The 25,651-nt window shown below is 35.3% G+C and overlaps 1 protein-coding gene across 1 annotated transcript in view; it reads right to left on the bottom strand.

Moving 5' to 3' along the window:
* LOC149084844 (hexokinase-2-like) overlaps positions 1–15,407 on the bottom strand; it is a 59,069-nt gene extending 43,662 nt beyond the window's left edge. The window contains exons 1-2 of the mRNA XM_089232579.1: positions 15,142–15,407; positions 7,697–7,859 (exon numbers count right to left, since the gene is read on the bottom strand). Coding sequence (XP_089088705.1) covers positions 7,697–7,859; positions 15,142–15,168 — 190 coding nt within the window. The 5' untranslated portion in view covers positions 15,169–15,407. The remainder of the gene's footprint in view (positions 1–7,696; positions 7,860–15,141) is intronic.
* Positions 15,408–25,651: the final 10,244 nt, after the last annotated feature.

The raw sequence follows: 25,651 nt of genomic DNA, 5'->3' as shown, positions 1-25,651 counted from the left end.
GCATTTGTATGGATTCTTTCACCAGCATTGGGAGCATAATAACCTGTACTAACCATCCCCCTTTCTCCCTCCTCTGGTTTTATACTATGTAATGGTATCTCATATGGCGCACGATGGAAAGCGGCCAAAGAGGAAATACAGAGCTCTCTCCATGGAAAGCGCTGCCAAACTTTGATCATGTCCTGTATTTTTTACGGGACTTCTTTTGTAATCAATGCTTCCGAATTTTTTTTTTTTCAATTTAAATTAAAAAAAAAAGAAATTCAATGGTATTAAGTTGGTATTAAATCCATTTAAAGAATTAAATTAATGACAATTTTCGGACGGGGCGGGGTGCACACCTATGCGCCTCTTTCACGAGCCGCCCCTGGCCCATAACAAATATGGATGTCATATATTTCTAAAATGAAAACATGTATTATATTGTGTATACATGTATTAAATGAAAACATGTATTATATTGTGTATACATGTATTAAATGAAAACATGTATTATATTGTGTATACATGTATTAAATGAAAACATGTATTATATTGTGTATACATGTATTAAATGAAAACATGTATTATATTGTGTATACATGTATTAAATGAAAACATGTATTATATTGTATATACATGTATTAAATAAAAACATGTATTATATTGTGTATACATGTATTAAATGAAAACATGTATTATATTGTGTATACATGTATTAAATGAAAACATGTATTATATTGTGTATACATGTATTATATTGTGTATACATGTATTAAATGAAAACGTATTATATTGTGTATACATGTATTAAATGAAAACGTATTATATTGTGTATACATGTATTAAATGAAAACATGTATTAAACATCATATATTTCTAAAATGAACAATATACCTTGAATAGTCTATTTTCTCATAGTAAAGTGTAATCTTTTTGAAAAATAACATGAAGCACAATTTGTAGAATACCTAAAAGTTATGTGTGAGATAGCTAAGATCAACAATAAGTGTGTAAATCAAATTTGTGTGAGTCAGGGTACAGGTCAGCTTATATATACAGGGTGAATGTTATTAACCACCCAATAATTACACGTGATTTCTCATGAAAAACTAATGAGGAAAAGTATTTTGTTTTTTAATTTGACCAATAGTTATGGAGTTATAACACATTAAAAATTTATGTTACTGCATTTGGCTAGCACTTTACAGATCTGGTGATAAATTTGCCAATATAGTGGGGGCGAAGGTAACATGTAATAACAAGGTTAACATCACTCTACAAGGAAAGGAAAAAGCACCAATCGTGAAAAAATAACCGAACTTGGCTTCTAATGGGATTGAATATTTCAGTTCATTTTCAATTAGCACAACCCGCTACATGGAAACATTTATTTTTTTCTCGTTGGGTGTTTTTCCACATAACTGACTGTTACAAAATTGACACATCGCAAAAAAAAAAAAGTAACTCCCTTAATATTCCTCCAATCCTAAAATGGAACACACTTTTCCATATTAGTTTTTCACAAGAAATCACGTGTGTACCTTTGTGTTACTGTAAATGTGATAAATTCTGTTGTTATACATAACATCTGGTTATTAATCGACCAAAATGGCTAGTTAGGATGCATAACCAACAAAATCAAATTATAATGCATAATTACTGATTTATCATATTTACTGTAGCATATATACATTAAATGTGGGTTAATTAGAGCATAAATGTATTGAAAAACCATTCTTTGAAAAAAAAAGATAAAAGTGCATGTTTTCCTACATACAATTAAAAAAATCGGCATTATAATTTTTGAATTGCTTAAAAATATACATAAATGAATATCATGTGCAGTGCAATACTTGATAATACTTTAATCCATCAAAAGAAGTGAGCTTCTTGGGTTAAAGCAGGGAAATTTCGTTATTGGATTTTGTTTATTTGCATAAAGTCAAGTAAATAAATTTCCTAGGGTATGAAAATGAAAAAGAGTGGTAGGTGATTGACCGGCTGCATTGTTATTGAACATTAAATAACATCATTTTGAATGAACTTATCAAGACTGGCAATAATGTTTGACTCTATGTATTCAATGGTGACCAAACTATTCTTTAAAAATGGAAGCTGTCACCCAAGTCTTGATTCCAAATGGTTTTAAGGCTAAATTTGATTTCCAAAATCTCCAGCAAACTTTACATTTTAGCCACCTTTCCTCAGTACCTACTTTGAGTAACTTAAAGATCAACTCAACTTGGCTACATGTGGTGTTCTGATTGAATGGACAGTATATGGGTCATCAAAAAAATATACATTCAATATTTTTTTAAGAAAAATTCAAAAGTTAAATTTAAAAATAAAAATGATCTCAAATTATAGCTAATGACTTGAAGTTTAATATTCCATAAATGTTTTATTCCCTTTCATTTTTTTGTTATAATATTTTAGTTTTATAACTGAAATACAAAGATTTTGTTCATTCTATTAAGAAATTAACTCTATTGCTATAAATATAAACATTGAGTATAAACAATAAATAGTGTTATAAAATGCTAAAAATACACTGAGAAATTGAATTTTCCGGATGTTATGCTGAAACTAATATTTGGAAAGAAAAGTGATTTGTCTTCTCCGGGATCTGGGAATCGACCTGGGTCCTCTTGTATACTGGGCAAGTGCGTTAACCAATACAATAGACACACTTTTCAATTCCTTATAACATGCATTAGTAGCGTGAAGCGCTGAGTGGAGTCATGGCAGCCTCCCTTAACTACAGCAATTTTCGCCCCAGTTGGCATTTTTGTATTAAGAGATGGTATTTTTTTGGCCTGAAATATACTGAGAAATTTTATTTTCTGGATGTTATGATGAAACTAATAATTGGAAAGAAAAGTGATTTGTCTCCTCCGGGAATATTAGTAATTTGGCAATTTAATTAATATTAATTTCGGCATAACATCCAGAAAATTCAATTTCTCAGTATATATTTCGGACCAAAAAAAGATCTTTTTGGATATAGTTATCAATTGGTTATTGTCATCAGAAACCTAGAGTCCAAATGTGATAACATTAAGTGGCATGCACAGTATTTGGATTTGATTTTTTTTGGTGATCATTTTGGTGTTTTTTGGTAATTATTTCTAAACACAGTATGCAGAAAATTTTATTTCTCACATATATTCAGTTACTTTAAATTTTCACATAATTTGAATTACGATTAACATCTGGGAAGAATTAAATTTTATTTTTCAATTCATTTCTTTGTGAAGTGCAAAAATACTTCAATAACAGAGTGGACAGAATTTTTGGATGAAGTCAACTCAAATATAACAGAACAAACAGAAACAAACAACTCAAACAGAAACAAAGTTTCATTTTAATGAAAATTTTATAAAGATTAATACGTGTTTTAGTGATTTGGCTATAGAAAACATAAAGGCAACAAAGAAATTTAAAAATTTAACCTCACTTGTAGTTTGGTTTGGTAAATTTCTGGAATTTTCATCAAAAAATGTAAGCTATATGTTAGAGATATATATCTGCTCCGGATAGTTTTCTAGCATATGACATGATCCTGTGAGACACAAAACTTCTTCACACTCGTAACTCTCAGATGATTCAGTTACTTGAGTTTTGAATTATTTTGGTAAGGATAACTTTTCTTTTTTTTGTACCATCCACAAATATTCACACTTTTTCCTCCCACAAACATACGATAACTTATGCATACAAATACAAAGGCCACAACAGGCGAAATGCCCAACGAGATGGCTGAAAAGATGTCCATAAAAATAGATGTCAAATATATCTAAACCAGTTCTTAACCGGAAATGCGGCAAAGAATTTTTGGGGGTGCGAGATGGAAAAAAAACCATAACACGTTGACTGATTTTTCAATTCTTTAAAAAATGTGATGCATACAAACATTTTTTCACTTTGAAATGTGTTGCAAAATTCGCTGCAAAAGTTTCTTTTTTGGTTAACAAAAAAGAAACTACTAGACTCTACTTGCTTTTCATTTCGATTGAGGAAAAATACCATTAATAAGTAAAATATCTTTCAGTCTGCTTACATTTGTACCTCATGTTATCAGCATGCTGCGCTTAGATTTGATACTCTGTCATGAGCACATGACTCAGAAGAAAACACCAAAAAGATTTAATCAAGTGTCACACAAACATGTTTACATTGTTGTTATGGCTAGAATCAATAAGTGAGAAACAATTCATTGAATATTTTTCTCCCAAATTTCGAAAAATGTTAAAAAATTATATTGAAATATAATGTGATATATAATGCGGATCAGGGAAATTTTAAAAATCACTTAAAGGGTTAACAGAGTGGCCATTAAAAAATGAAAAATCTGGTACCAAGGACATAACATTAATCTTAACTTGATTTTGAAAGACAAATCCAAAATTGTTGATCAAGCATGAAAAGGGAGTCTTTCAAATGAGCTCAAAACTGTTATCAGATTTAATTCTGATATAAAAATATAGTTCCCAAATGGCTGTAACAATGTGGTCATTTTAAGATGGGGAAAATATCAGGACACAAGCAAAAAAAAATGTTTTTCGTTAAAAAAAATTATTTTTCAAAATTGTATTGTCAGTTTCATTCATCTATGTCATATATATAAAATGTGATTCAATGTTCTGGGGTAAATCTCAAATACTTTCCTTATTTAACACTTTTTCCTAGCTGGGACAGCAAGATTTTGAAGTTTTGGTACGAAAAATGATTTTTTAAAATTAGACACCATCTGAAACAAATTATGGAATACCATATAACAAAGAATTATATGCAGAACTAGAAAACACAATTACTGCCAGAGTGCTCTGAAATTTTTTAAAAAAAATTATACATATATATATATATATATATAAAGTACTGGACATGTTTTGTACACTTTTTTTTTTCGGGAACAATCCATATTCTTACCTGATTATCACATCACAATTAAAATATTGTTTCCATCTTAGTTATAAGTTCATAACGCTCACAAATTGTGCTAAATTCATGAAGATGAATCAGGTATTTTTCACAGCAAATCATGTTTGTCAGGGTATGTGACTGTATTTAAAATATCATGGGAGGAGATACAGGTTATTATGGGAAGGAAAGCTGTCCTCCAGCATCAATGAAGTGGTTCTACTGATATCTGTATGTGTGGAGTACTGACATATCATGTCATTGTGAAGCCCTAACTCAGGAGGGGGACATAAGGTGCCTACTCCAAGATTATCAGAAATTAAAATATAGAAAGAAAATACCTTTTTATATGCTATTTTAATCAGTTTTTTAAAATTAGAAATGCTTTTCGAAGGTTGGTAATTCAGAATTTTCCTGGAAAAGATTCCTTGTGCTTTCCCTTCAAAGGTTAGTACTACGTATGTCCCAGCTTCAAGTCTATCTCTTCCTATAAATGACATGATTACATACTCCTTTAGTCTTAAGACTTCAAACATCTTTAATCAACATCAATCAACAATTGAGGAAGAAAAATAGGGGTATGTGCAAGGCAGAGGGCTGGCCAAATCTCCAAAAATTTACATGCCTGGTCAGGGGATCTTAAAATAATGCATGCCTTAATCAATATTTTACATGCCCAAAAAAAATTACCAAATACAGCGGAATCTCAATAACTCGACACATGTTCGGCTTAAACAAGACTGGTTTTTACCAGTTCTAAGAATTTTTCAACGGTGTTCATGGGTATTTCGACAATCCTGTTTTTCTTTTCTATGATGGGTCCCTTTTTTGCATTAGGGGCGTGCATGTGAAGAATGAATGTTTGAAACCTGATGGCCGGCTTATCATTTTAGTGGGGTTTCCAAAAAAGGTCTTTCTTTCTTTTCATGGTCAAAAAAGGGTGGATATTGTAAACATCTAATAGGGATGAAAATCTTATCTATTGGGAGTTTTGATATTTTGTTGCAAAGAATGTGTTTTTGGCAGAACTTGGTTCTACAATTTCTTGGAAAACAAAAAGGCATGGATGACATCAGAGATTTTCGAACAATGGTTGAGGAAGCTATAGTCTGTTTCAGGTTAACTTTGCAGTGAAGGGGAAGCTATGATAGAACCGAATAATAGCTAGTAGCTCCTATAAATAACAATTATTTAAGAGCTACTGTCAACAAACCTTCTCACACAGCATGTCTAGGAAGTCCTTATCCAAGCCTTTTTTCTTCTCAACTTGTTATGGAAACAAATTTCAATTCGAAAAATTGTCCAAATAACGTGCACATTTTACATGTCATTCATTCACTGGGGGCTCCCTAGTAAACTTCCTGGACAAGCTGTATTTATATGCCTTAGAAACCCATATTTGCGTTATTACACACCCATACAGTTATTGTGGTGAGTAGCAAAATGATTGATCTCGACCTTGAGGTAATCTCAGTAACATAAAAATTAATCCTTCAAAGTCTTCAAGAAGAAACACTTGTATAACCACCAATAATCATAATAAAAACATAAAAAAAAAAAAAAAAAAAAAAAATTTAAACCCTTTAAGTGCCTACGTTGGGCATGTAGTTAAAAAAAATTCACAATGAGTAAGAATTTTTGCAGGCCCTGGGCATGTCAGGTTGGTGCATGTGCTGTCTAGCTTGGTGCATGAATGAATGAACGCCAGAACTTTGCCACTGGACTTATCCCGTTGCCGAGATCTCTTCCAGCCCAGCTTCGTGGCAGAGTCTAGAACACTTTATTTTGTGTCAAAAAAAAAACCATACAAAATTTTTACAACATATTTTCCCTGGACAATTGGGCACTGTTGCGATTAACAAATTTTGTGGTGATTACAGACGAGATGGGGTTGGTAGTGGGAGAAAAGTTTCTAGGTTTCATTAAGATGGATAAATGTACACATATTAGGATGGAGGTGTATTTTAAAAGCAATTGGAGAGGGTCCCATGCCATCTCATCTGTTATCTTACACTTGTCATATTATATACACAGGATACAAAAAAAAGAGAGAATCTTAGTGTGAAATGAGATGCACCAGCCTGGCGCAAGGTATACACATCAGGTAAAGACCCCCCCACCCCAAGGGTGATATTTGGTCTTTATCCATCTATCTATCTGGTAAAGATGATTGTGTGGGAAAATAATATTGTGTAGCTTATACAATAATATAATTTAACCAAAAAAACTCAAAAAATTAATAAAATTTGGAGAGAAATGCAGGCCTACACCTATTGTAACTTAATACTTAGTATAACCAACAGACTTTTTTTTGCCACAGTGGAACCTCAATGTCGACTTGTTGAGTTGGGGGGGGGGTTAACTTTATTTCACCTTTAACATTTTTTAAAAATCATTTATGTATGTATATGTACTCGTAAATTGTTGAACAATTCTATATTCATCACGTACAAATTCATAAAATGTTTTTGATCTGCAACTTTCTATGAAAAGTTTTTGTATCGAGAATAATCCCCTATTAGATGGAAAAAGCATATTTTGATTGCCTGAAGATCTGCTATTTGTGAATGAGCAGTGCAATTTGTCAAAAAAATAAACAACCTTTCTCAACCATCTCTTGCTCAAAAATTTTGAAAATCATTCACATCCGCCAGTGGCTTTCTAGACTACAGGTTGAGTTTTCAGGTTCCAAACAGAGAAATAATGGAAATTTCTCTTCAAATTCATTCAAAAGTAGCTTGTTATACATCATAGCAAAACCAATGAAAAAAAAAAATATTGTTCTCTTACTAACCAAGACCATTGCACAATTCTGGAATATAAGTATTTTCCATTTGTAGTGATGACTTTTTTTTAGGAGTTTTTGATAAACCAAGCTCAAGTTCTTCTTCAAAGGTATCATTAATCTTCTTAACCATTTCATCCGATAAAAGCATTGGATTCACAATGGAAGAAATCTGTAATATATTGATCATGAGAAATTAAATTAACAAGCATGGACACATTTAATAATCAGAAATGTTTACTATAAGTTAAACTTTGATATCAAAGATAGAAAATTACACATCATTCAAACCTTGAATAATTGCTTCACTTTGATATACCTACCGTTTTACATTCATGTCAAAAAGTTAAGCATAAATCACCACTTTGGACTAAGTGTAAAAGTTTAAGCAGGATTGACTTTTTTTAAGGGGTCTCGCAAGATTTGGGAAGGAGAGCACAAGAATCTCTTCCGGAGGCATTTTGAGTTAGTAACCTTCAAAAATCATTTTAAATTGATTAAGATGGAATGAAAAGGTGTTTTCTTGATATTTTAATTTTTTTTACAAAGTTATTCAAAAATATTTTTAATTTCGGATCATCTTGGGGGGGGGAGAGCATGTGTCCCTCCCCCCTTATATCCCTCCCCTGCATATATATACAAATACAATGCCACAACAGGCAAATGCCCAACGAGGTGGCTGAGAAAAAGATGCCCATATATGACCACTCCTTTACCAAATCTGGCTGGAAATCATCCCACATACAGTATATCTACACCAGTGTTTCCTAGAGCAATATCACCCTCTGCGGGAGGATAATTTGAAGTTATGGATACAATACAGCAGTGGTTCCCAAAGTGTGGGTTGTGACCCCCCAGGGAGTAGCATCAATGAACTAGGGAGTGGCAAGAGATTTTCCAAAATAAAAACATCCAAATAAGAAACTCATTTTCATTTTAAAACTATGTCAAAACTAAAAAATGTTGTTACTCAACTGAGCTAATTACCATGTATAATACAATGTAATTTTATCAAATTCTACTTGTACAATAATCAATATATCAAGTTAATACTACTTATACAGGGTGACAGAGAATCATCTGATTTCAAAATTGCATATTTCTTAAAAATTAAAAACACAGAATGATAAGTAATACACAGTATGTGAATATAGGGGGGGGGGGAATGACTATGTTTTATAAACAATTTTTGTTAATGGTCAATTTCAAGTGTAGAATCATTTTGAAATTGGATGATTTTTTCTTAATCACCCTGTGTATGAAAATCAAGGAACATACATCTCGCTACACTTCCATCATGCATAAGGAACACCAAGTACATCAAAAAACCAAAAAAATAAATATTTACATAAACTTATACATAAATGTGAAAGTATATGTGTGTGTGTTTTAAGGTGACGGTAGCACATCTGACTCCGTATCGATGAGACTTATTTATGAAGAAACATGATATTTAATTATGAGGTTAAGATATTCAGAAACATATTCACATGAGATTAAGAGAAAAAGACAATGTGGATGCAAAAGAGCGGGAGTTGATCTGGTGTTCTCACACGCATGGCCCTTCGGACTCTCAGAAGGGGCATCTGGCCACATGATCATCTCGTGCAGAATGTACCGAGATTCTTTCATGTGACCAGAGCATGCTTGGCAGGAGAGCCAATGTGCAAAGTATAATAATAATAATACATACGAATATTGAGGCTCTACATGTGTATGTTCGTTCTTTATACAAATCCACAACATTGATCATATCACTCCAATTTTTTTAGGATTCTTTGCTAATGTGTGGAAGAAGCTGTAAGCACACCCCCGTCAAAAAATATTTTTATAAATTTTTTTTTATTTCAGAAATTTCTTTAAAAAAACTTTTTTCACCATTTTTCCATATTTTCAGTCAGATGTAACAATTTTCCCAAAAATTTTTTCTACACAAAAGATGAAAATTTTAATTTGTTTTCCATTGTAATTCAAAAATCTGTTAACAAATAACGGAGTCAAATAGTTTTTGTTCCACACCAAATCTTAATTTATGAGTACAAATGTTGCTTCTTTTTTTTTTTGGTGTACAAGTGTAGCTGTGACCAGTGTATTTTTTTGCAAACGTAATCATATTTCCAAAATCTATACATATAAAATACCATGTACTGACTGACTGGTTCCCCATTGCTGAGCAGAAACCGCTGACGCTAAAAATATCAAATTTGGTCAATAGTTTTGTTCTATGATGTAAAGACTCACTAGGAAGGGTTTTTTTTTTTCGTAATGAGACTCCTAAGGGGGTCCAAAGGTGCCATAGAGAAATTACGCTAAGCTGGAACCACTGAATCTATAGTCATGAAATTTGGTCAGCAATCTTTTTCTGTGGTCATGTTGCTGTTTCTGTTGTACCCCTGTGTCAGAAAAGTTTCTGACAAGGACTAACCGGGTATCAAACTTGTCACACCTCTACCATCCTTTGATACTTTAGGTATCTTATCAACCTGGGATACTACTCCCAAAATTCCTGAAATTTATCAGAAATTTTATTTAATGACATACAAACTAAGAAGGGTTTTTCAAAATTCGACCCCTAAGGGGGTTCAATGAGGGAGGTGGGGTCATATGTAATCATCCAGAGTTGAAACCACTGAAGCTATAAATATGAAATTTGGTCAGTATTTTTGTATTGTAATGTAGAGACTCACTGAGAAGAGATTTTTCAAAATTGAACTCCCTGGGGGTATTCAAAGGAGCAATCATCACTGAGCCCAAAAATTGCTGAAGCCATAAATATTAAATTTAGTTAGTATTGTATTTTATAATGCAGATACAAACTAAGAGAGGATTCCTGAAATTTCATTCCCCCCCATGCGGGTCACGAAGTGTTCAAATGTTATATTAGGGAATCAGTGCTGAGAAATTTTCAGATTGCCAAATCTACATGAGTTGATATCTATGCATTGATTAACAGTGGTCATCTCGTGAAGATGTCAAACAAGAAATTTGAATAGCGAATGAGAAAACATGGGAAAAATGAAAAAGAAAATATCAGAATAAAGAACTCATGAGATACCAATATTTGAAAGCTATTTTATATTGTGGGAATACCAAAGAAATGAGGTTAAATGATAAGAAAATTATATATCAAATAAATAATACAAGGGAATCTTATTCGACATAAGACAAAGGAATTTAAACCCACAATTTTTTTAAACACGTAGTGACTATAAACCACTGCCAGTCGGAAGCCTGAATAAATTATGAAGGAAAAATAAGAAAATAGCTTGCATGTAGTTAAATGTAGGGCCATAGTGTGCCTTCTTGGGAACTCTGGGGCAGACTTTCCGTTATTATTACATAAAACTAATGTGTACTTTTATGGGACCCCAATTTGTCTCCGGGCCCGGGTTGCCCCAGCCTAGTTACAGCCTTGCTTAAATGTTAGCTTCATTCACTATGTACACAAATTTGTCATCAGATTTATTAAGTGTTAGCCAAATGAGATCTATTTGAAAATTTTTTTTTAACCAAATCAAAACTTGTAGCTTAACAAAGGTGACTGATGGAAACGGTAAAATAATAACGATTCAATCAGAAACTTTTAATCAAACTAATTATTTTATGAATTGACATTCAATATAATTAGTGGTTTCAGATTTTTTCTACTGATTATTCATTGAGTAATATTTTTATACCAATTTATTCATATTGCAATGAAGATTTTTGATTTCCTTGTGACTGTGATTGATATTTATTGTGCAGAAATGTCAATAAATATACTTTACTTTTCATGAGAAATATTTTGACTTGACTTCAAAATTTATTCCAGCCTAGAACATTTTGTCATTCTTTCAGATGAATTTTCATTCTGGGACGTATTTATAAGGGGGGGGGGAGCCCTCTTAGCAGAAACAGACTTCAGTCTCTCACCGCCCTAGGCACTACTAATTTCGCCACCCTTTTCAGATGCTCTTATATCTAGTTCCTTAATTTTTCCCCCTAAAATATCATGCCCTTTCCCCCAGCTCTTAATTTTCAAAATGAAAGGCACCTCTTTACTGTTTTTTTTCTAAATATGGTTTGGAGTATTGTGTCATACATACACACACTCAAAATATATGAGATGTCATAAAAATTTTAAATTGCATTTGTTAGGCTTCATTTAGGCTTGCTGCAACTGTGATTTCATTCCTAAAGTTTATTGTGTTAATTAAGTTAATTGCGTTACAGAATTATAATCAAAAGCTGCGATGCAAAATGAAAATCTTCCAAAACTTTTAAATTCCAACTGGAAAAAAAAATTGCATCCCAAAATCGTTACCCATAATTGATTCATTTAAGGGGTGTCATAACCCCTGAAGTCGATTTTTCAAACATGACTTTAAAAAATATTTCCTTCAAATGCAAAATATTTTGTGTCAATTGTGTTAATTTGTTTTTTCAAAAAAAAAATAAAAATAAAATAAATAATGAATTACCCTCGTGTGCAAAATTAAGAGAATTTGCACATTGTGTCTATTTTCACAAAAAGTACTGAACCAAAGGTACTAATAATGCCACCGAAGAAGTATGCAAATACTCAGTGTTGAATACGTAAGCGTACACATGCGTGTGGATGGAGATGTGATCATGGAGGAGATAAGCGCACGAACCGTTTTCCGCAATTTTTATCTATTCTTACTCCTCTGCAACATTCAAACAAAATGAGATGGAGAATCATCAGTAGATTGGAGGCAGGGCAATCACAAGTGCAGGTGGCTGCAGAGCTCAATTTTACGCCCAGTGTTGTCTGCAATTTGTAGAAAGTTTCAGGACACTGATCCATATTCAGAAGACCTGGACAAGGTTGTCGAAAAGCCATGACGACCAATGAGGATTGTTACTCTGCACTTTCAGTGCGGGGCCGCAGGACTGCTACAGCATCACAGCTCTCATGTGAGCTGCATGCTGCCACTGGAACTCGAGTTTCACGGTTTACTGTTGCCTGAAGGTTTCATGAGAAAGGGCTTTATGCCACAAGACCCGCTGTTTGTGTTTGTTAACTGCAGCACACAAGAGAGCGCGTTTAGCATGGTGCAGACAACATCAATCTTGGATCAGACTTCAGTGGAGCACTGTGCTCTTCACAGATAAGTCAAGATTCAGCCTGGACACTGATTCTCAATGTACACTCATCTGGAGAGAGCTGGTACCCTATACCATCCCTCCCACATCAGGGAAATGGACCACTATGGTGGTGGAGGTGTCATGGTCAGGGCAGGCATCATGTTGGACGGCCACACACCCCTCCATGTGTTTGACAGAGGGTCTGTGACTGCTAGGAGATATAGAGATATCTTAGAGCTCTGTGTTAGACTTTTCAGGGGCGCAGTTGGTCCTCAGTTCCTGTTCATAGACGACGAAGCTTGTCCACATCAGGCTCACCTAGTAAATGATTATCTGGAAAGTGAGGATATTCACGTATGGATTTGCCAGCCAGATCTGACCTAAACCCTATAAAACATGTCTGGGATGCTATTGGGAGGGCAATTGCATCTCGCCATACCCCTCCAAGAACCATCCCAGAACTGAAAACTGTGTTGATGCAGGAGTGGGACAGATTGCTACAGGGACTCTTTAACTGACTTGTGTCCTGTATGCCGTTGCGCTGTGCGGCCTGTCTGACTGTGAGAGGGGACCATATCCCATATTAGACTCATTTTCGGTTCGATCTCGCAACATGGATTCTGGACATACCTGCAATGATGAGCATGCATGCATACTATGACTTGTGTATGATACATCTTTCTCTGTTATAAGTGTGTATTCGCGTACCAAATTTCATTAAAATCTGTCCACGAGTTTTCCAGAAATTCAACATAATGTGCTAATTCCTTGGGTGATATTGAATTTAATTGGGGTGGCCTTGATTTGTTTTTGTACGCGGATGACACAAGTCTTCTTATATCCTCTTCCACAGTTAAAGAGTTAGTTTTTATCACTAACCACTACACCAACAAAATTTTCGATTGGTTTTGTTGCTATTCTTTAACAATGAACCACATAAAAGCCAAAAGTATCTTATTTCAACAAATTAACAAGCCAATTCCTCTTGTTATAAAACCAGTTTCCATAAATAACTTTGAAATTCAATACGATTTTTCAGTAAAATTTCTGGGTGTGATTTTCAATTCTCATTTGATCATTTTTGTCACACCACAGTCATTTTCTGCACACGAGGGCTAATTTTAGACCGGGACCTACAATTTATTGCCGATTCCAAATAGCAAGCTTGTTTTTTCATATTCATCGAAAGGTTGGTGCGCTAACCGATCGATGGGGGGGAGTCCCTGCGGTAGCAATTTTTTCTGTGGTTGTGTCGCCGTTTCTGTTGTACCCCTGTGTCAGGAAAGTTTTCTGACAAGGAAGAATAGGGTATCGAACTCGCGACACCAGGCATAGCATATTGGCCCTGGGATTCACAAAAAATATGAGGCACTGCCATAAATAAAACTGTGGTTATGCCACCCCTCTTCATTTGAACGGTTCTGGAAATGAACAGAAAAGCATCACAATCTATTGTTAGAGTACGAAATCTAGATATAGATGCCACTGACAGCCACTCCATCGTCAGTATGTCTCCCATAGTCATTCTCGGAATTGTACGGTAGTACTTCACATTTGGACTTTGTTTCAGAAAGAAAATTTCTGATTTTATGGCACTTTTATCTCATTTTACTATGTAAAACTTCTATTCTGACCAAATACGTCTTTATATCCGATATCTGCAAATATGGCTATTTGTCGTGATAAGCAACATTTTCAACATTATTTTGGTACTGCAGGTTCACTGGGACGGAAAAAATTTATTATAACCGATACTTCATAACATCCAATTTCGTTATATGCGGGCTTGACTGTACCATAATTTTTGTTTTTCATGCAATACAATAGGCGGAGATAAGACTTGAAAGTCTGGGGGGGGGGGCACGATGATGATGCCAACTCATATATACCCATATACATTAGATCAGACCAATCCACCTTTGGCACTGGGGAGGGGGGGGGGAGGCAATGCCCCCAGCGTCAAAGATGGAGATAATGGGGGCACAGACATGGAAAATGGCTTGGGGGCCAGCTAAAGATTCCAGCCTAGGGCCCAGCTCCAGGACGTGGGGGCCATGGCATGAATCTTTGGATGCCGATCCCTCCAAAAAATATGCAAAATTGGAGCTAAGGAGAGCCCCGAAATTATTTTCGTATCGGGCTCCGCGTCTGATAAAAGTGACACTGCCACAATCGATCATATATAATGTGATAGAACCGTTAATATTCATTTAAGTGAGGCCACCGATGCGTTTTTTTTAAAAAGAAAAATTATCAATATCTTGTGTGAATTGGCATTTCTATAATTATTTAATATATTAGAACTATTTAATATATTACTTCTATTTAATATATTAGAAATAGATAAAAAATATACAAGTATGAACCTTTTTTTCTTGTTCCGCCCATTCCATATTGGCTCCGAAGCACTGAAATTTGCTACTGACTGGAACTTTAACAGCGAAACCTTAGAATCAATGCTGGAGACTGATAACAATAATGGACGTTCAACGATTGTGTAAAAAATTATTGCTATCATCTACCACATAACGGAAAATAAACGCCAGGGTCAATTTGAAGGAAAACGAGTCAATTGTTTTCCTGCCTGGCGCGTTTAGCGGCACATGTATTTGCTATTGCATCATCGAGATTCTACTTACAGCTCGCAAAACACTTTGAAGCGTCAAGAAATAATTTCCCTGCTAGCAGCTGGGTGGTTAGCACACACAGGGTGTCCCACAAAGATCTCTCTGATTTCAAAATGAAATAACTCTGAAACGGTGAATAGGGGCAGTTCAAGTATTACGTAAGCAAATTTTTAGGCGTTTTTGACCCCTTTCCCCCTTGTCAGCAAAACGCTGACCCCCTCCCCCCTTGGCAGCAAAATTTCGTCATCAGTCCTGCTCCTCTGAATCCTAAAGCCCCTTTCACACGGAGCGGATGCGGACTCGGGTCCGCATACGCTTTCACAGGAGCACTAAAGATGCTTTGAAATTCGTGCATAAAAACTATTTTTTCGCAATTTTTGTCATTATTTTTCTCCTTCACCCCTGATTCAGTGTCCATAGGCAGGGTAGAGCCATTCTTTGGTGGTTTAATCTAGAGCCCAATAGAATATGGGTATAAAGATGCCTTCATTCCGATCCTCAGAAGTAGTCGATGGGAGAAAATGTCTTGAAATATTTTCAAAAGATTTTGAAAAAAAAACTGTCTTTTCGGAAAAATATGAAAGAAAAATTCCAAAAACATCCAATGTTCGAAAAATATGAAAGAAAAATTTCAAAAACATCCAATGTTCGAAAAATCCAATCCAAAACATCCGAAACATTCGATGTTCCAAAAAAAAAAAAAAAAAAATTCAGGAGATATCAAAGAATTCGCAAGTAGAAAAAATGGGGGAGGCGTGGACTTTTCAAAATGTCTGTCAGGACGATCTAAGGCTCGGAAAAGAGGAAAAATGACTTTAGGAGAACGCGAAGATACCTTTCCCCAATCGGTAACCCTTTGTTGCATCCGGGATAGTGACATCATTCAATTCGTTAGAGAAACGTGGGTTGTTCGAGCCAAAATGAGCGATCATGCACTTGTTAATGCTAAATTTCATGCTTCATTCATTTGCGATGTTCCAATCCTGTTCAAGTGGGTCTGGAGCAACTCACTACCGCTTTGATTCCCGACTACCCCCATTAGCTTCACGTCATCTGCTAATTTGCTAGCAATCCCATCGATACTCCGATCGAGTTTATTGATAAAAAGTGAAAAAGTATGGGGCCTAGGACACTTCCTTGAGGGACTCCACTTGTGACGCCTGTTCAATTAAAGAATTCCCCGTTCACCACAACTCATTGCGACCTAGCTCTTAACCACGATTCTCGTGAAAAACGTTTCAAGAGTTTACCATGTTGGACCCGATCGAATGCCTTCTGGAAATCAAGGTAAACAACATCTACATTTTTGGCCTTACCCAAAGCCTTAGTCACGTGATCATAGAAGCAAAGGAGGTTAGTCACACATGACTTTCCCTTCCTTAACCCATGCTGATTGTCCAACAACACATTATTCTCCTCTATCCACTTCACCAATTGCTTTTTGATAATAACTTCCAAAATTTTTGAGAGGGAGCCCATCAAACTCACTGGACGATAATTGGACACAGCTTCTCTACTACCCTTTTTAAATATTGGAACAACATTAGCAAGCTTCCAATCCCTTGGGATGATACCCTCATCAACACTACTCCTGTAGATCTGTGTGACTGGCCCCAAAAATTCATTAGCACATTCCTTAGGACCCTGGGATAAATATCATCTGGTGTTTGCTTGCACATAAATTTTTTAGAAGATTTAGGACCTCCACGTCTTCCACTTGAATATTGTTGAGAATTTTATCACCCCCACGCTACACCCGCACACTGAGTAGAATTTTCTCTATTAAAAACGACGGGAAAAAGTAATCGAAAGCACTACACATGCCTACATTGCTTGCTACCCTAGACCCTCCTATCCTGAGGGGGCCAACTGTCCCCTTGCACAGTGGCGTAGCCAGGTTTTGGTCCATGGGGGAGCGAAATTGTGAAAGGCGCCATTTTTTGTTCGTGCTTAAGGCGCAAACTTAAAATTACGCATTAGTGGAAAGAACTTTAAATTTCCTAATTTAAAAAAAAATCAAATTTATTTTGTTTCAGTGTTGATGTTATTTTTAAAATTAAATTAATTACCTTCCAATTGATTAATGTATTTTAATATTTTAATTAATTTTAAAAAAATGTATATTCCATTTTATGTTTTGTATAGTTATACAAATGCAAACACAACAGCTGGGAAGTTACCCTAAAAGGTAGTTTGAAAAAAATTTAGATTATATATATATATAAAGTATAAAAAATGATAGGAGAATATTTATATATATATATATAAAATAGAGAGAAAGGAAAAATATATTTTTTCTCTTTTCTCTCTCTGAAATTATTCCAAGATGTGAAAGTATCGAGAAATCTTCATGTTTTTCATTTAATCGCTTTTATCGTGTTACACTCTTATCGTAAGCACGTATCACATGTATCTACACTACTTCTACTCAACGCGCATGTATACTTCCAAGACATTTCTCTTATGGAATTTCTAACAAATTAATGCATGCCGGAAAGTTCTTTCTTATATTATGCGTGACCATAACGTAGGATATATGATGTCAAAGTTATGTATGGTTTCAGTTCGAGAAAAGTTTTGTCATCTGTCTTCCATATTAGAAGTAAAACTGGCAGATGCCGTAAGTTTCTTGTTATGTAAATACCACGGTGAAAGCCTGCCTGCGGGAAGGCTTTCCAAACGAAAGATCGGTTAGCATTCGTACCTAGAAATTGGAAAAAGATTCGCTTCAGTCAACCGCCACTATGCCACTAGTGGGGTTCAGACCGGGATGAATCCATCATGATCGCAGTGGTTATCACATACTGCTAGATTGCATACACACAAGCAGAGGGTGGCTGAATCCAAAAAGGTATAGGAACCACTGCTTCAAACGAATTAGTGTGCGCCAGAAATTGTCGTATGTGTCCGTAATCTATTTAAGTATCTCTGAGGCGTGTTTGTAATGTCACTGCTCATCTTCCAAATCGAAGTGAAAGTGGCAGGTGTAGGAATCGATTGAAATATTTTTTATGTTTCTATCTATACCGGCTTCCTTTGGAGATACTATTTAAAGGGGAGTTCTGTGCGAAATTGAAACACTTAAAAAGGCATTGTGCTTAGTATATGTATATTTATTTCTAGTGAAATAAATTCATGCGATGTGTTCTATAACAAATCAGAGAAGAATGAAAATATATGAGTGATGAATAGTACAGACTAGCGCAGAGTTTCTCGAACTTTTTTCATCCGCGGTGCCCGTTAATGCTTGCCCGTGGCTCCCCAGAGCAGTTTAACAAAGAATCTCTTTGAAAAACCTTCGGGATGCTCCGCGGTGCCCCGACAAAGGTTGGTGGCGCACAGTTTGAAAACCCTCTGGACTAATAAGTTCTTGGATTTTTCTCCTCGTAATTTGACCAGAGGGCATTCGGGTAAGTGCTGGCAAACCTCACGACACCATAGTTCATATTAGAAAGTATTGTAAGCCCTCGGATAAGTGCTAACTGAAAAACACTAGATAATCTTTCAAGAGAAGACTTAACGTTTCGTGGACACTTTGTTTTTCTGAAATAGTATAGGCTACGTATGTATATCATCAGTTACTTTTAAACTTTCCTCGTAATGCATGGACAATTCCAGGCCCGGTCCAAGTGCCTCAAGTGCAAAAGGGACTTCATGAAGATGAGATCCAGTTAAAATCTGCGAGAGTGAACTGTTAGGCAGACATTTCTGAACAGGTAGGGGGCCTTAGAAAAGTCCCTTTGATGCTCGTAAGACGGCCCTGCGTAGCCCACCAATGTGTTGTTGTAGGAAATAAACAAATAACGCTCGGAATTCTGCTTTAAAAAGCGATGAGTATATATATAGCGCATTTTTATTTTAATTTCGGAAATATTCAACGGATTCTCAAAGTGTGTGTGTGCTCGTGGCTCATCACCACCCATTTTTGAGGGACGTCTCAACGGGTTGGTGTATTGATGTGTGCTTATTCAGTTCTTTGCAGTGGGTTTTCTTTTTACATTAGACCAGGAGGTTCTCAAACTGTACACCGCGACATCCTGGTGCGTCTCCAATCTTCGTCAGGAGCGCCACGGAGCGGTGATCCTGACAAAGGTTTTTCGAAAATATTTTTTGTTAAACAGCTTTAGGGAGCAGGCGGAGCTTGTGGATAAGTATCGAACAGGGGAAAGGGACACCTCGTGTGGAAAAAGTTCGAGAACCCCCTGCGTCAGCATATTCTGGGAAGTCACGGATAAATGATGAAGTCGGGGGGGGGGAAGGCACGGTTGCCAAAAGTTTAAGAAGTACTGGGATTAATTGGAGGGGAGATATACACGTGTCATGAGATAACAAACACACCGGCCCCCCCCATAACTTTTTCCAGGAAATAATTTCTCCGATTCGGCACACTGCTGTATATGCATAATTAAGCAAACTGATTCATAGGAAAGAGAAACTACGCCATGGAAAAAGACAATGCTTCTGAAAGTCACATTTTAACATAAAACTATGCACTATCACCATATAATATAGCGCAATATATTGCCGTACAAATATAGAAGACTAATTTCCTCCCCCATTCTCTACATATCAGAGCGCTATTGACCCAAAATTATAGGTTTTTATTTACCCAACTTTAAGAAAAAACTCTTCCAGAACCCCTTTTGTGTTTTATCTTGGGTTTTTTAGGGCTCAAAAGCTCATAGCTGCTTTCCTCCTTTTCTTAGTCTTTGACACTGCTCTATATACAAACTAGTAGCTCTTACCAAGGCACCTGCAGATAACGTGGCATTTCTAGGCGTTATGAGAATCTAGCTAAATCCCCCATACATAAAGTGGTATTTCTAGGAGCTGAAGCTCTATCTAAGGCGCCCAAAGAAAAGGCGTTACTTCTTGCAGCTTGAGTCCTAGTCATTACTTCATAGGTTCAGTGGTCTGTCCACAATAGGTTCCCGTGCTTAATTTCTTCAAAAGGCGCCTTAGTCAATGCTCTTGGTGGCCCTTCAGAACAGAATGAGCATTTCGTGAACACCATATCCTCATACCTATGAAAGGTATTTCTAGGAGCTCTACCAAGAACCACCAATGGCAAAAGAAAAAAGTTAGAGCTAGAAGCGGGCAAGATTCTGTCCTTTAATAAAGGTGGGGGGACAGAGGCTGATCTGAACATGCTTGCAGATGAAGAGCTTGAGAGCAATTGTCAAAAATGGTAATGAAAACCTCCACTTTATTTTTTTCCTTCTTCTCAGTGATTGGGTTAGTACAAACCCAATCACTGTGAAACTGCAACAGGCGTAAATGTAGATTTTTTTTCCTTACTCATCCATCATTTTAGTTGATGAAGGTAGAAAATGAAAAAGTCAATATTTTTCAAGTTTTTTAAAGATCAAAAGTCATTTAGAAAAATAGGCGCCAATGTAGGCAAAATTTCGATTGGGGGAGCAATTGCTCCCTCTGCTCCCCCCTGGCTACGCCACTGCCCTTTCATCCATTATTGACGTACCTAAAAATGATTTTGGGTTAGAGCCAATTTTATCTGCCAACCTAGATTCAATTTTTGTTTTTATCCTTTATCGCTTTCTTTTATCAGTAAACAATGACAGATCATCTCGTCCAATTTCATACTCTCTGAACCCTCTTTTCTTTTCAAGATAAAGGTTACGCACGCTATCCGTGAACCAATGTACAAACACCCTTTTTTCGAACAAAGGGTATGACATCGTGCAAAACAGAGGACAGCTTTGTACTAAATTCTTCCCACTGACTTACCACCCCGATTGATTCCAACAGGTGTGTTTGAAAACTTCCGCTCACCTTCCTCTCAAAACATCAAAGTTAGTTCTTCGAAAACAAGAAATCAGTCTTTTGCTATCAACCTTACCCGAAGAAAACCTACAGAGAAAACTGACGATACGATGATCACACACTGGAAGAATCTCGTCCCCCACCGAAACATGTTTAACAAGACCCTCGGAACTAGTGAGAACTAAATCCAAAATAGCAGTACCCCTAGTGTCTTCTGATACATACTGATGCAAAACATTATCGAGCAACAACTTAAGAAAGTCCCTTTCATATTGATCTCTAGCTGAAAGATTCTCCGAATCTATACCTGGGTAATTGAAATTCCCTAGTATTACAACCCTCTTACGCTTACATATGTAGGAAATTTCATCATGAAGCTTGGCGATGTAGTTTGGCCCCATGTTCGGTGGATTGTAACAAACCCCTACAATAAGTTTGTGACGCCTTTTGTTTTCAAGCTCAATCCATATTAGTTTCAATAACACTTCTCTGCACGTTACACTCTCTAGCTTTCCAACATGATTTCACGTATATTAAGAGTCTACCCCTTTTCCTATCCGATCCATAAAAAAGTATCGTTACCTGAGATTTGTAAGAAAGGGTCATCCCCATCGTTTGCCCAAGTTTCTATAATGGCTAAAAGATTCAGGCCCTCCATAGCTATCATAGTTTTTAAAAAATCTTTCTTATTACCCAAGCTTCTGGCATTTATTAGCACACGCTTTATGATGCCAATTTTCCTGTGATTCAGTGTCAATCGAGAAGCCATCCAAGTCAGAGGTAGGTAATTTCCCGTCCATACTGTTATTTTTAATAATAACTAACCCGCGCATTCCTATCTATGCGATCTGGGAGTAAAAAACCGGACCTGAGCCTATCGTAAACATCACAGACCCCACTCCTATTCAGATGAATCCCACCATGAATTATTAATACGCCGTCAATCAACTGCTTTTACAAGGGGGCATCAATATCGTTTGGTAAGGGACAATTCTAGGCTATGGTGTCGCAGGGAATTCCTCTCTAATAGGAGTGTTAAAAAATGGAATAACTTACCCCGGTAGTAAATTCTAACACAATTGACACGTCTAAAAAGAAATACGATAGACATGTTGGGGTAAATCGAGAAGCTATCCATACTTAGAATAAGACAACCATAAATGCATTTTATGGGCATTGTATAATATTTTATCATGTATATACAGGGTGGTAACTATCGACAGTCCAATAATTACACACGTGATTCCTTGTGAAAAACTAATATAGAAAATTGTTTTCCGTTTTTGGATCGGACGAATGTAGAGTTATAAGGTTTTGAAATTTTGTGACGTGTCATTTTTCTAACGGTCAGTTATGAGGGGAACTCCGAACGAAAGTACATTTCTCCGCCAGCAGCGGGTTGTCACTTGAAAATTAACTGAAAATATTCTGTCCCAAGAGTTCTGCCTTCTTCCTTCACGATTGGTGTTTTCTCTCTCCATGTAGTGTGATATTATAACCTTGTTATTACGTATAAGTTACGTATTAGCTTCGTCCCCTATGTTTTCAAATTTATCACCAGATTTGTAACGTGTTAGCCAAATGAGACGAAGCCACCTGTCGGTAAATACGGGAAGCTCCAAGAACGTGACCCCCCAATGAGGAGCAAATGTCCTTTAGGCTTAAATTGAATTGGTGGATATCCTACTCCTATACCCCTTACTACCCCTTGGCAGAACTGTAATCACTGCCACATGTGAACCCTCCTCCTGAGCGGACAATAGTAAGTCCCGGTACTCTGACAGAGAATCACTAATATTCGCTACTACCCCTGATTCGTTCCCACGCACACGATTACTCGCAAAGGCAGCTTTCCGCAATGAAAAACGTCTCGAACGTTGCTAATCTCCCCCCCCCCTCCCCCAGGAAGACAACAGCGCTCGAAACCCCGAAAAACCTTAGACAAATTTGTACATCAACACACCAGATGGAAAAACAAAAAAAATATTGTGTATCCACAAGCGATTTTTTTTTTGCTTGAAATTTTTAATTAAAATTAATTTTTTTACTTATACAAATACAAATACAACGCCACAACAGGCAAAATGCCCAACGAGGTGGCTGAGAAAAAGATGCCCATAACAAATATGGATGTCATATATTTCTAAAATAAAGCAACCCCCAATTAAAAATGCTATTACACAAGCTATAAAAATATACAGGGTGGTAAATATCGACCGCACTATAATTACACACGTGATTCCTTGTGAAAACCTAATATGGGAAAGTGTTTTCAGTTTTGTGATCTGAACCATAATTAATGAGTTATAATGCTTTAAAATTGATTACGTCCTGCCAAATGCACCAATCGTACACCAAACGTATAATTTGCCGTTTTTGGAAATGCTAAAATATATTAACCTGCACACAGAAATCAAGAAAACGAGAGAGAGAAAAAGAGGTATAAAAATAATTTTTTTTCCTCACACTCTACAGGAAAGGAAAAAAAATTTGTTTATTATTACAAGTCAATCAGAATATATGTTCTTTGCATCTCACAACGACAGTTTTACGGAGGTTATAGATACGGTAGAAAGTACACAGTTTATTTTATTGATTTTTTGGTTATAATTTCTAATTTGATGGCATTCAGCATAAAAGAATATTGTATGCTGAACTACTCTTAAAAACTTTTGAGGGGGATGAAGTTATTCTTAAAAATTATTTTTTCGAATAATACTGGCTCTAATAACTACCATAAAACTAAATGTTTGTGAGTAGGTTAAAATAGCCAAATTTTAGGCCAGAAAAAAAAAATTTCATGTTCCCAAAGGAAATTTTAATGGTTTTATTGTATATTGGGATGTGCTGATTTCAAAATTTTGAAAAATTGTTAGTTTTGCCGAATCGGCTCTAGTTTTTGAGATAGTGCATAATATCAGTATTTCAATATTGTCTGCACTCATTATATATAATTTTTGCGTGGAAATTTTTCTTTCAACTTTTTACTTACTTTCCTAATTTATTCAACACATCATTACTAGACATCAGTGATCTTTATGTATTGATATTAAGTTTATTAATGATGTACATTTCGCGCAGTCATAACGTAATAAGTTTGATTAAAAGCTTCCGATTGAAAATCATTGTTTTTTATTTAATAAACAAATCACAAAAACACAGACATATATACAAATACAAACATACACATAGGTACAAACATAAAAACACATAAATACAAACACTTTGTGACCCCAAGGGACTTAAAAGTCCTTCCAGCAGGTCTAAAGGGGGGGGGGGGGGTTATAATCACATATGTTTCAGACAACAGCTTTTATAAAGATTAGACATATATATTATATTGTATTTTTATTTATATATTTACGATTAAGGTATACGTTAAAATGTTAGATTTCTCATTGAGAGTCATAATCACGGTTATATAATTATATTACGTATTATGAATATCAGTTAGTACATTACATGTAACACCATACATATACATGTATCTATCTATACTTAGTCAAATGCTCTTTTTAAATCTAGGAACACAGTTATGGAATACATATTATTATTGAAGCCATTGTTTAGATAGTTACTTAGATCTAATATTGCCATTTCTGTGTTTTTATTTTTTTGGAATCCATAGTAATTGGGAGAGAAAAAGTTTTGTCTATTTATGAAATTTACAAGTCGTTTTTTAACACATTTTTCAATTATTTTTGAAAAACCTGGAAGTATATTTATTGGTCTGTAATTTACCAGATCATTTCTATCTCTTGCTTTATATACAGGATGGACGAGAGAGTATTTTAAATTCATGATAAAAGATACCATTTAAAATAGAATGATCAATTAATTTTTTTAACGTGTTTAGGTGGTATTTTGAAATTATTTTCGTCGTTTTAGGTGTTAGTCCATCATAGCCACTTGCTTTATTTTCCTTTAGGTCTCTTATTACTTGTTTCAGTTCTTCTTGATCTATCTCAGTACAATACATAGAATTGGTTGAACTGGTTGATATATTATTTTGTTCCATACAGTGCATGCAAAAACTATTTTGTTCATTGGTGTATAAATTCCTAGTAATGAAGTCATTATTGAAGTTATTTGCAAGTCCATAGGGTCCTGACATTCTGGCAGTGTCTTATGCCCAATGTTTTTGTTTAATATATTTTCATTAATGTATTTCCATTGTAGTCGTTTGTTTTTCCCAGTTTTTTTAAAGTTATCTTTAATATACGCCTGCTTAATTTTTTTAATGTATTTTTTTAAATTTGTTTCGTATTCTTTGTACTCTAATTTGTACGAGATTATAAGAGGATTTTTTTTTGTATTTTCTATAGAGTTTTTCTTTATAATTTATTCTTTTTAAAATGTCTTCATTAATCCAGTTTCTTTTATTCTTTTTTGGTTTTTGCTTCACAGTGTCAGTCCATAAGTTTGAGTTCAGTGTTGAGATATTCATTAAGTGTTTATATTTGTT

This window comes from Pholcus phalangioides, unplaced genomic scaffold, assembly GCF_987345545.1.
Source record: "Pholcus phalangioides strain wild (caught in Gottingen) unplaced genomic scaffold, Ppha-v1.0 ptg000007l_1, whole genome shotgun sequence".
In the NCBI taxonomy this organism is placed as follows: Eukaryota; Metazoa; Arthropoda; class Arachnida; order Araneae; family Pholcidae; genus Pholcus; species Pholcus phalangioides.
Note: the sequence above shows the minus strand (reverse complement) of the source record. Positions and strands in the feature narration are given on the sequence as shown.